The following is a 13,052-nucleotide window of genomic DNA, read 5'->3' as shown; positions in this document are numbered from 1 at the left end:
AAAAAATGTGTAGGAGTTAATAGCTTGGTTGGATGAGTATTGTGAGAAGGAAAGCATCAAAGATGACTTCAAGGGTTTAAATACAGTGGATTCAGAGGAAGATGAGGCTGTGTAATACACTGGAGGAGCAACTACATGGAATCGAGAAGACTCATCTTCCTGAGTTCAGATCTTGCCTCAGACATTTACTAGTTGTGTGACCCTGGGCAAGTCACATAACATTTATTTGCCTGATTTTCTCAGCTTAAAATGGGGATAATAGTAGCACTTATCTCACGGCATTGCTGTAAGGATCAAATGAGATAATAATTGTGAAGCATTTAACACAGTATCTAGCACATAGTAGGTGCTATATGAATGTTAGCTACTATTATTATTATTAGTAATTTCTTCCTCATTGGGAGTTTTCATGACAAGGCTGAATGATGAGATTTTTCTTCAGATAGATGGACAGATAACTTCTGATATCTCTCAACTCCATATTCCCCATCTCTTCCCCTCATCCCCTAAGATTAGGTCAGTTGTATTCCTTCTTCCTCCCCTTTAACACCTAAATCTTTGTGCCAGCAGGTTAGGTTTATGCATGTGCTGACTGGGAATGAGGGATGGGCATGAGGCTCTGGGCCCAGACCAAGGCTAGGAGCCAAGGAGAAGCCTTGCCCACGGCAGATCTGGAGGCAGACTGATTTTAGTGCATTTGTGGAGTTGTAAGTGGTTAAGTGGTCAACTGAAATTGCTCTAAGTCAAGAGCTTCTTACCTATGACTACCAAGGGAATTGTAAAAGAGATTGGCCTCCGTTTTTGCATTGGGTACTTTCTTGGAGGAAAAAACAAACAAGCTGTGTATAGAAAAAATACTTGAAAATCAAATTATATTATTACATTGACTTTTTTATATTTACATTTGATTATTACATTTGATTTTTGAAACATACTTCCATAGGAAAAAAAATTGAGTCCATACACCTGATAAAAATGGCCAATTTTTAATGTTATAGTCACTTCAGCAAGCATTCCACAAAATGTGTGATCTTTGCTTCTCTCTCATGCACAGCTTCTCTAAGAATGTAATCATCAATCTATGTGACTGGACCTGCTTAAACACACAAGAAAAATGTACCAGACCCTCAATTCTCATAGCGTAGGGAATTTTCTCTGACTTGAAACCTGTGAATCTTTCCGTAGCTGTACCTGTCATTCTAGGTATTTAACAGAGATTCCATTTGGGAAAGCCATGCTGACTTCCTTATATTCTCTTATGAGTAAAGGTTTTGCCCCTGCTTCTTTAAGTGAGTTTCTCAGTTGCCAATTAATTGTTTTTAACCTTGCAGAAAAATTGCATCCAATGAGCTTTTCTACCTGCTAAGCATTTTATACTGCTGACCTAATCAGTGTGAATGCCGAAAGGTTCTTGAGAAGGCAAAAAGGGAACTACCAGCCATGCAAATTGCATGTTGCCTATGACATTTTCATTCACAATGTGTGAGTTCCCCCGACAGGATAAACTTCTGTTTTTATCTTTGGTGAGCAGCAAGGGTCTCCCACCCTCCATTTGCCATTTATATGGCATTCTTGTTTCCTTGGTAGCCTGAAGATTGTAGGTAGAGAGAACTCAATTGGGAACCATTTTCAAATTTGTTAATAAGCAAATAAAACTTTATAATTCACGTAAATTTTTAGTTGACACCAGAAATATAAATATCAGTGTAATTTTTAAAAAATAAAAATTCAACATGTAGAGTCCATTAGATTGGAAGCTCATTGAGGGCAGGGACTATCTTTTGCCTCTTTTTGTATGCCCAGCACTTAGCACAGTGCCAGGCACATAGTAGGTGCATAATAAATGTTTATTGATTAACTGAAATAGTTAATGGAGTTAGGAAGAATGAAGTTTAAATCCTACTTCAAAAACTTAGTAGCAGTGTGACTCTAGGCAACTCTCTTAGCCTCAGTTTTTTAATCTGTAAAACAGGGATAATAATAGTAACTACCTCCTAGAATTGTGAGAATCAATTGAAATAGCACATATAAAATACTTTGCAAAGTTTAAAATGCTATATAAATGCTAGCCCTTATTAAACACTAGAGATAAATTTCCTGATAGCCTTTCAGAGATATAGGGAAGATTTAGCATGAACATTTTTTCCTTTCTAGGAGGTCCTTCTAGGAGATAGAACTCATTTGGCTATAGGGTCCCTGATAAAATTTCCATTACACAAGAGCCAGATTTCACCCAGATTAGATTTTCTTTGTAAGTTTTTTCTAATTGGGTAGGCAACAACTCTACCTAGATAGGATGGTCTAGGTGAGGTAAATTTTTGGGCAAGGACAGTGATCTCCTTGAAAGATTAGAGCCATTCCTGCACAAAGGATGATAAGAAGAAGAATTAGAAGAATAAAGAAGAAGGAGAAGGAGGAAGAGGAGAAGGAGATGAGGAGAAGGAGGAAGAGGAGGAGGAGGAGAAAAAGGAGGAGGAGGAGGAGATGAGGAGAAGAAGAAGAAAAGAAGAAGAAGAAGAAGGAGAAGAAGAAGAAGAAGAAGAAGAATTATTATTATTTATGTAATGCTTTGGGGTTTACAAAGCCTATTACATGGTATCAAATTTGATTCAGCACATCAGTTACTCTGGTCGTGTAGGTAGTTTGCATCTTTGGTGTTCCTCAGCATCTTATTCAAAGTAACAGCTGCAGTTCACCAGGATAAAGTGAACTCCAGGAGTTGACCTGATTAGGAAAACTTGACCCTGGACCTCTGTGTACATGTGGGCAGTCTTATTGATAGGTTCTATTCTCTCCAATAAATCCTGTCTGTTCTCTTTCCTTTCTACCCATCTCTGGGTTTGGAATAAAGATTTGTTTTTTTTTGTTTGGGTTGGTTTTTTTTTTTTTGGTTCTGGTAATGTCTACTTCTGTTTAATCAGTAAAGCAGTTTGTTACCAGAAAACCAAACTGATTTATTGATGATGAGAAAATTTCACCTGTTTCTCAAGTACCAAATATATGTAAGCGTACAATGAGTGTTTTGAATTAATAGTAATTACTTGCATTTTTCCAACTGTAATTCCATAATGAACCTCTACTGAATGTTTATCATTTGGGGTTTATCTGAATTGTAGAAGTTTACTCTCATTCAAAAACCCCAAATTAGATTTATTCTTCCCCAAGAATAGTAGAAAAAAATTGTTAGTCAAGAAAATGTTTGTATATGTGTATATATATATGTACACATAGAATTAGGTGTGACATGTTGAATACTTAATTTGTGATTTCATCCTTCCTAGTATTCTTACTCCAGCACAGTTCTTCAAACCTTTTATACCTTTTTCCAAAGGAGTGAGCAATACTTTCAATTTTACTTAAGTTGACTCAGTTTCACTTTTAAAACTTAATAATCTTGAAGCATTGTTGTGACTGGAAGTATCTTTACCCTTTGGCCAACCTGGTTATAAGGATCACTGAACTTAGCTAGGATTGACCCTGTAGAACAGATCCTCTGTCTATTCCAGCTGGAGTAGGACCTATTTGAGTCCAGGCTCTGCTGTCAGAAGTTTTGGGAATCCAGCTTCATGTCCATGCCGAAAAAAAAGCATCAAAACAGGATTCAAGTGGAAACTTAGCAATTGTTTTAAATATTATGATCACTCTAAAGTCCAAAGCTTTTAAACTGCTGATTCTCCAAACAAATAATGGGTCGAGGTATTACATACAATTCCATTAATCTCTTCAGACCTAATTTTCTTTATCTGTAGAAAGAAGAATGTCATTTAACCATGCTCCAGTATTCCTCAGCTCTAAGGTCTTTATACAGATGGTTATATAGATGAGTTACTCCAGATGCTGAGAATGAAGTGAGTAGGGTCATATGTGTAAGTTGCTTTTCTGATCAACAATATTTTCATTTTCTAGATGCTTTATTTACATATTGGAACAAGGCTTCAACATCTGAACTTATGGACTTTTTCACAATATCAGAGTGAGTGGTTTTAGTTTTTTGAAAATCATGCTCATATTAAGCTGTTCGGAGTTGTATGAATATTCAAATAAACTACAAAGGACCTATGAAGGAAGATGCTCTCTACCTGCAGAGAAAGAACTGATATATGGAACCATATATTGTTGGCCTCCTTCCTGGGTTAGGAGGGAGGTAGGGAAATAGCTTGGAACTCAAATGTAATGAAAATAAATTAATGTAATATGATATAACATTATGATATAATATAATTAATATAACATAATATAATGTAATGAAAAATAAGAAAATTTTATACCCATTAGCCATTGGATCATAATGTAGTCAATTCTTGATCCTAACAGAGATGAAGAGAGACACACAAGGTATGTTTTGCTTTGAAATATAGGTGCTGACTCATCCTTGGATAAATGCCTGCATCCTCATTCAATCATTGCTCTATGCCTGACCTTGATCCCTCCCTATCAGTGGTCTAGGACCCAGTAGGCAGAGGAAGAAACAGAGAGTCCAAAAAACAAGAGTGGAAAGCGTGCTATATTTTGAGTTAAAGGATCTGGGTTCAAATTCGGAGTCTGTTACTGTATTAACATTATTAGTTTTTTGTATGTTGATTCTCATGAAAATTAGATGCACCAAATGAGGACCTAGCATAGGAAAATCAATGACTTTTGGGGATACAATATTAGAAAAAAGAATTACGTGTTTAAATAAATTATCTAATTTTGCCTTCCCGAGCTGTTTCCAACTCCTCTACCAGTGTATTTTCTCTTTACTTTTAAGTATTTATATGTTCCCTGTGAATATCACATGCAAAAATTTGACTCCCTCCCTCCGCTGGATTAATAATACAGTTGACAGATAGTTGATATTAAGTAAAATGCCTGTGGAAACCCATTGGATAATTCCTTTTAATTCCTCCTATCAGATAAATAATTGATGCTTTAAAAATATTTGCTCATCATTTTCACCTGCACTTATTTAAAACAAGAACAGCACAAACACTTGAACCAAAAAGGAGTTCTCTTTACTCAATTGTCATTTATCCTCTTTGTTGCTCAGCTTCCTTATCTGTAAAATTAAGGTAATTAATACTTGCCTTTCCTACCCCGTACAGTTATTGGAAGGAAAGAGCTCTGTCAACCATAAAATGCTATATAGTGTATAAGTTGTTATGACCAAGAAATAAATGAAGAAGCTTTGGACACTCAATAAGACTTCCTTGGCCAAGCAATTTTGAGAAAATGCCTAGGTTCTTATTAAATAATTGCTTATGACTGGCAAGAGTTTACAGTTGGTTTAGTGGAAAGGCCATTGGATCTAGGGTCATAAGGCTTGTGTTTTAAGTCATAATCCCTACAGTTCTATGCTAGTTGCATGACCACGAGCAAGGCTTTCAATTCTCTGGATCTCATTTTCCTCATTTGGGAAAAGAATGATTATACCCAATAATTATAACTCACAGGAGGATGATGAACAAAGGGCATAGTTGCTGTGTAAATGTGAACAGCAGTTATTTTTCATTTTTATCCTGCTGATAACCTATTGTAGCCAAAAACTAAATGAGTGTTTTGTCAAAAGTAGGTAGATAAGAGGTTTAGACCTTTCAGAAGATTTATGGCAGCTGGGAGAAAAGGACAGTGATAGAATGTAAAGAGTTATTGGGAAAAAATCTTTTAGAATTCATTCATCATTGTTAATATTATAATTAAGTGTTTAAAATAGTTTTCCAATTTATCTTTTATAGAGTGTGCTTACATCAGTTCCAGTACATGGGAAAAAGATATATAGCAAGGTACTGTGTGGAATTTCAATTTGTAATTTTATTCAGCAATGTCGGTTTTCTTACTTCTCTTGTCCACCCTCCCACCCATCTATTCCCTTTCTCTTTTGTGTTAAGTGTATCTCAATATATGGAAAGTGTCACTCTGTGATGCTTGACAATTCAAAGTATCATAATCTATTATGAAGACAGTTGGCAGATATTTTACTTGTCTCTACAAAAATTTATAAGGATCTTCCACCTACATTTAGGCTTTTTATTGCCTTATAACTAATGCCTCAAATCTCCCTGTCTTCTGGAGAGCTTTTTATTGGCCTGTCTGCCCATATCTATACTTCTAAGCCCTTCCTATTAAGGTCCTAGTTCACCATCTCTTCCTTCTGTCTTTATTTTCCTGTGTTTTTCCTCATCCCTCACCCTTTGCCCTCTCCTTCACCGCAAGCACCTGTCTATTCCTTTTAGTTTCAAAATCTGTCAACCCCATACCTGTTCTCAACCACAAAAACACAAATTTCTGATCACTTCTCTCCTTTCTTTGGTGCACCCAGATCATTGAACACATATCCATCTCTAGGTATTTGGATCTACCTCATGAGACTTTAAGTAAAATTGAAGCTATTACCTTCTTTGGAATAATCCAAAAACATTTTCCTAGACGCTTATCTGAACAAATGAACAAAACACTGTCCTAAGTACAGGCATTTCTTTCCTAATGCTGTAATTTGTTTTGTGAACAATGTTGTGCAAGACAAGATTACCATTCCAAGTTAATTCCCATGGGGACAGTGTTTATGCACATACAGTAAGCCTAAGTAGATTCTTGTTTAGGGAAGGTAACACTGTTGGGCCCCAAGTTCTAATTCAGATTGTTGCCAGCAATCCACATTATACCTTGGATGGATGATATTACTGCAAGTTTTGTGACTTGATGATAACATCTAGTTATATTAATATGATTATTAAATGCACTAGCTAAGACACTCTTATGTTGGTGTGTCTGTACTCGAATTGTTGGTGCCATCTTGTTCTATCTGTATCCGTTTAGTCCTATGTTCAAAACTAGCTAGAATTTACCTAGTTGACTTACGTTGACAGCATATATATCTTCCTTGGGAAAGAGTCACCCAAACCACATCTGTTGTAGCAAATATCCCCATCCTGCTTCCTCCATTTTGCTCAATTACCCACGCTCAACTTTTCCATGTTTTGAGTTGTTCCGTGTATGTTGGGTGAGATCCTTGACGCAGAGATTATGCTTTTGTTATGCATTTCTCACCACTACAATGTATATTTTTGAACAGTTTGAATATAAACTAATATTCATGATTTAAAGAAAGGCTTCCAAATGTATTGACTCATCGAGAGACTCCCCTCCACTCTCTCTTATGGTATTAGAGATATGATTCTGTATACCAATAGCTATAAAAATGGGGGAGTGACACTTAATAGAATGTCCAACCTGAATGTGAAAAAAATCATCTTCTTGTGTTCATGTTAGTCTCTCTTCAGAATATCTTTAATCTTGTCTGGTTTGTGTTTTATGTTAATGTGCATGAATTTAAAAGGATATAATTTGAATAGAAATATGCAGCTGTAACTTTTTTCCTATAATCTTTTTCCCAAAAAATCTAGGATGTTGATTTATAGTAATTATGTGTTAGATTTAATACTGCTTAAACTTTTCTAACCTATTATCATGTTTAAAGCACAGTAATTATTTAACCTAGATTTTTGAATGCAAAATGCATTTGAATATATACTGGGTGTTTTTTATGCTCTTGGTCTCTCATTCCCTTCATTTAAGTCTCTGCAATTTTTTTCTCATGAAGATGAGTGATTAGTATATTTTATAACATTATAAGGTTGTGACAGAACTCTTAAGTATTTTTCAGGAAGACCTCAGTCTTCCTGACTCCAGACCTGGTACTTTATCCACTGCACCCCGCCCCCAGCTGCTCTAAAGTTGGTCTAGATGGCCACTAATGTCCTTTCCAGCTCTAATTCTTGGATCCTGTGACTTATTTCATATTTCAGCCTCTCAAGAATGTGTTACATGTTACGATTGAATGACAGAATGTTTAAAATGGTGAACAGGAAAGGGCATGGATCCTAGAAGCCTCAAAAAAATTCTTAGGATTGGGAAATGTGAAAGTCCATTTCTTCCTTCAGTGGGTGGAAAGTCATAAACAACACAAAGAACTCATTTCTGACCAGGATTTAATAAGCACCCGGTGATATATGACTGTATGTACGTGTGCTTGATGTACCGGCATTAAAATGAGAACTATAGAAGGGAGGATTGGTAAATAATGTTGTTGGGTTATGTTCAGTGTGGAATGTTATGTTATGCTGCACTTGACAGTAAAATCCCGTTCAGCTTCTACTGCATGTTAAAAATGCTGAACCAGGATTTCGACTTTAAGTGCTTTAGAGGTCTTGATTGTGTCTGGTGGCCACCATTCCTACTATGCTTCTTTCCTAAGTTTGTCACATTGGAATCCCTCAATAGCATGTTTTGTCTGAAGACAGTAAATGCATGGTCTGTTATACCACACAGAATAACACAGTGAGAATAAAACAGGTTGCAAATGGGTTGTTTGTAATTCCGGCACTGATTTCCATGTTTTCATGAGCTCTGGTGATGGTACACTGTAGGAAGGTAGTCTGTTCTGATTGCTAACACAGACCACTTTTCTCTTTTCTCTACTTGATTGCCGACAAGTTTAACAAAGTGTATGGCTCTTCTCCCTTCCTGCCTGGGTAAGACATGGGTGTGAAGACTACTTAATCTAATCCACCTTCCACTGCATGTTTGCCTTCCATCTCTTATGCTGTACTAGTTTCCAGTTTTATTTATTTTTCCTTTGTTTGTTTGTTTTGTTTTGTCCTTCAGTCTCTTGTGTAAGCCAAAGAAGTTAGCGCTGTTTGGATACTTGTCAAAAAATTTGAATCTCTGGTGTCACATTGAGCTGACCCTCTTTTAAAAAAAACTACTTAATGAAATTTAATATTAATGAGCTATGGCCACCCTTTAGAGGTTATTAGCTTTGGCTTTCATTAATGATTTTTTGGGGGGGTCAGAAATTTTGCTGTGATATTTTGTAAAGCGGCTGCCTCTTGTTTTTGCTTTCCACAATACAACAGATAGGCTGCATTTATAAATGGCTCGCCTGCCCCTGTTTATGCCATAACCGCTTCACTAATGCTCCCTCTCCCCTCTGCAGTGTAACAAGTCTAACTTTTGCTTCTGTCCCATTTCACCCATACTGCAGGAACCAGGAGGGGTTGGGACCCATAGTTCATGATCGAAAGTCTCAGACATTGCCTGTTTCCCGTAACAGAACAGGAATGATGCATGCCAGATTGCAACAGCTGAGCAGCCTGGATAACTCTCTCACATTTAACCACAGTAAGTTCCATGACGTGCCATCGTAACAGCCGACCATCTCATCCTGCACATCAGAGGGGAGAGCCCCAGGCCACACCAGAGCACACATCACAAACTCGATTCTCTTTCCAGGTCAAAACAAATGGGGATGAAGAGAGAGAGAGAGAGCTCATGTCACAACTACGCACCCCCCCTTTTTTTTTCAGTAATGAAGTCAGCCTCTGGCAGTGACATAATGTGGAACATGGTCAATTATGGCAATAAATCACCAGGAATCAGACACCCCACTGTCACACTACCCCCTTCCATTAAAAAAAAGAAAGAGAGATTCATAAAAAGACAGCTTCTCTTGTCTTTAAAATCCATGTTTGAAATCTTTGCAGCGACTGACTTAGATTTGTGTTCCAGAAGAGGAATTCAATGTTGTACTCTTAAATTTTTTGTTAAGGACCAATTTTGATTGTAGATGCTGAGAACATCTGGTGGGATCTCTTCCTTCTCTTCCTCCTCCTCCCCTCCCTGACAAAGTGCATGTAATTAATCATGTTTCCACATTTTGACAAATCTGCCAGGAGAAAAAAAAAAAGTGTGTATTTTAATCCTTAAAACTGCTATGAGAACATAAATCCCGTGAATCAATTTCTGTAGATGTGGAAAAGTGCCCAATAACCAAGTGACTTTTTCTGTTTTCAGTGTGAGAAAGATATCAAGTGTGCTTGGAATTTCTGTAGACAATGGTAAGATTTAATCAGGTTGAAGTCGGCTTCTAAGACCGCTTCACTTGTAAACAGAAACTTTTATTTTTGTTCTTGTTGTTCATCCTGCCTTCCTAACTATGGGGCTTTCTAACTTCAAAATAGAGATTCTGCCAATACATGGGGGGAGGGGTGCCGTTTGATTGATTTTTATCCGCGAGCCAAAGGGACCTGGTGTTTGTAGTGTCCCTAGAAAATTAAGTTTTTCAGACACATTAGGAGCTCACAAAGCAGAAACCCTAAACTCTGCCTACCATCCAGCATGACAAAGACTAATACACCCATCTGTAATCAATGCCATTCGTATTAGGGGTGTGGCCCACAGGTTGCTCCACCTCCTCTGAGAGCATGACTGTAATTAAGGTTCAATACTAGGACAAGTTTCTTACATGTTAATGAAAAATATCCTCTCCAGTTCATGGTTATTTCTAATGGCTGGGGACTCCATTTGCTGTGGTTTTCATGCTCATGTCCTAACACGGGCTAAGGGTAAAGAGAACATCATCAGCTCTGTTTATTCACCATTGCTCAAATTTAAGATGACCTTTTGTAAGGGAGAGGAGATATGGAAAGTAACAAAAATCCCTACTCTTGTACTCTAGCAGAGTTAAAATGCCTTTAATACAGCCTAAGCCATGGTGAAGTCATAGGCTAAATCTCAAATTCTCTTATACCAATATTATGCCAGTCTGTCAAAAAATGAATTGAAAAAACATCAAAAATCCATGTTTTATGTCCTGCTTTCCTGTAGATTGGCTATTAATGCCATGCCTTAATAATAATTTGTATTAATTTGTCACATACTTAATGTCTATTAGAGATTGATACTTCTAGGCCTGTAGGCGAAGTAATTAAATTTTTTTTAAAAAATCACAACACAAAGTTTCTTGCCTCTATACTTCCTTCCTACTTAGAAAACAAATTAAATCTAGCAAAGAATGGAAACCTACTAGACAGTCTTCACTTAGGCAGTTATATTTAATCAAGTCAACAAACACTACCTAACTGCTCACCCTGCACCAGATACTGTGCTAATCATTAGCGGTACAAAAAAAAAATGACAAAAAAGTCCCTGCTTTCTTGGAGCTCACGGTTGAATGGGGGAGACAACACGCAAACAACACTGCAAACAAGATACATGCAGGACAGATTTGAGGTCATCTCAAAGGGAAGGCTAGTGTCTTAAGAAACACTTAGGAAGGTTTTCTTGCAGAAGGCAAGGACTTTTGCTGAGACCCAAGGGAAGCTAGGAGGCAAAGATACATCCTGCAGACTAATTCCTTCATTTAATAATTTGTAATTGATGCTTGAAGGGACCACATGGCATGGTAGAGAAAACTGGCCTTGGAGTCAATCAGTATAGGGTTCCAGCCCTGCCCATGACACCTACAGACTAGGTAACTCTAGGCAAGTGACTTAACCTCTCAACCTTAGGGAACTCTCTCAGACAGTTAGTTACAAAGCATGTGCCAACCTGAATTGACAGCATTTCTTGTATCACTGAAATCACAGGTCTGGTCCTTCTTCAAAAAAATTGTTGAATTTTAGGGTGCATTTGTAAGATGAGGAAAGTGACCTTGAGATTTTTATAGTTTAAGAAACACAGAAGATGAAAGTACAAAGGGCACATATAGCAAACAAAATGTTAATTAAAAAAATTAATAGTATTTTATCTTTTCCAATTGTAAAGACAATTTTGAACATTCATTTTTTGAAAGATTTTGAGTTCCAAATTTTTAGCCCTTTCCGCTTCCCAAGATGGCAGGCAATCTGATATAGGTTAAACATTAAGACATTCATAAACAGTCACATTGCACCCTCACCACAAAAATATAAAACACCTCTTTCATTTAGAAGCAAATCCAGTGGCCTGTGCTTTAATCAGGGTCAGGACAACATCTGAACATCACTAGCTTCCAGAAATCAAGTCAATTTCAGGTGTTCTTAGTTACCACTAGAATAGGTATCCAGGTGACCTAAGGAGAAGCTAGAGGTAAACTAACTGTTTCTTATTAAGGACCACAGCCATCAGGCCTTTAGTCACTATTTAACAAATAGTTGGCTTGTCAGGTCATTTTACAGGAGTGACTAATCTGGTTTTCTCTGACTGAATTGCCGGGTCTCAGAAAATCTCATGAAAGAGCAGGTTAACCTGTCTCAAGGAGGTCAGGCATCCTTTTTCTAGACAGTGAAAGAGCCAGCTGAGAAAGACTTTGTTTAGGCAGAAAGTTACAAGGCTTCTCAGAAGACTGATGTACCCCTACACCTCCCTGTTGTTGAGCCTGGATATTTTATAACCTGAAATCAGAATAAATTCAGAGAACAAAAGAATGTACAGTTGTTAAATAATTGATGTTAAAGCTATACAGAAAGGTTAATTTTCAAATTGACTAACATTTTAGGCTTATAAATATGAGCATTTATTTTGTTTCTTAATTTAAATTGATGTAAAATTTGTTAGTGTCTTATTTTGAGTGAAAAAATTGTACCTTTCCTCTATCCTAAGTCTGATTTCAGACTAGTGCTTTACCTGATGTTTGACAAATAACACAGAGCTGGTTTTGTTTAGTCTTAGCCTGGGTGTCTTTTTTTTCTCTAGCATCTGCTCATTCAAATATAACTGTTACTTCTTGCAAATAGTTGCGCCCACCTCTCAAATTCACCTGTTCATCTTCCACCTTCTAGTTCTGACATTTTCAAGTGGCTGCAACTTTCCCCTAAGTTTTTAATCTCCTGTTCAGTTCAGCCAACAAGAAGAAGAGCACAACATGTATGTATGTGTGTATAAACACATGTGTATAGGTATGTGTCAAACCTGAAGCACTCTGTCCGTGATCATGTGCTGGGAAGGTTTGTAACCATGTTCGTTCTAGGAAAACCATACTTGTTTGATGACTAATGCAGCGCCTTCTATTGGACCAACCAAAACGATAAAGATAAGGAGGGTTCTTTATTCTGTCATGAGAGGCTTGCCAGGTATATGTGTAAATCTGGCATGAATTTAACAAGGAGGAAATTACTCACATTACCAAAGAGATTACCCTTACTCCTCTGTGCACCATCTTGGGTATGGACAATCTCATCTCTAGAGGCCTGAGGATTAGGAGAGGCCCCTGTAAGCATCAAAGTGGCCACCAGGTAGCAGCAGAGGACTGCAAA

General features: G+C 37.2%; 1 protein-coding gene across 8 annotated transcripts in view; it reads left to right on the top strand.

The window, feature by feature from the left end:
* The window catches only part of DOCK9 (dedicator of cytokinesis 9), a 226,764-nt gene that overhangs the window by 150,622 nt on the left and 63,090 nt on the right, over positions 1–13,052 (top strand). For 5 of the 8 annotated variants that reach the window (XM_036756911.1, XM_036756916.1, XM_036756915.1 and 2 more), the window contains 3 exons: positions 3,907–3,973; positions 5,715–5,762; positions 9,023–9,159. In XM_036756911.1, coding sequence (XP_036612806.1) covers positions 3,907–3,973; positions 5,715–5,762; positions 9,023–9,159 — 252 coding nt within the window. Of the gene's footprint in view, positions 1–3,906; positions 3,974–5,714; positions 5,763–9,022; positions 9,160–9,831; positions 9,876–13,052 lie in introns of all 8 variants that reach the window. The other 3 variants (XM_036756919.1, XM_036756918.1, XM_036756917.1) reach the window with 1 other exon arrangement.

Source organism: Trichosurus vulpecula, chromosome 4 (genome assembly GCF_011100635.1).
Source record: "Trichosurus vulpecula isolate mTriVul1 chromosome 4, mTriVul1.pri, whole genome shotgun sequence".
NCBI lineage: Eukaryota > Metazoa > Chordata > Mammalia > Diprotodontia > Phalangeridae > Trichosurus > Trichosurus vulpecula.
This window is presented reverse-complemented; position numbering and strand designations above follow the sequence as displayed.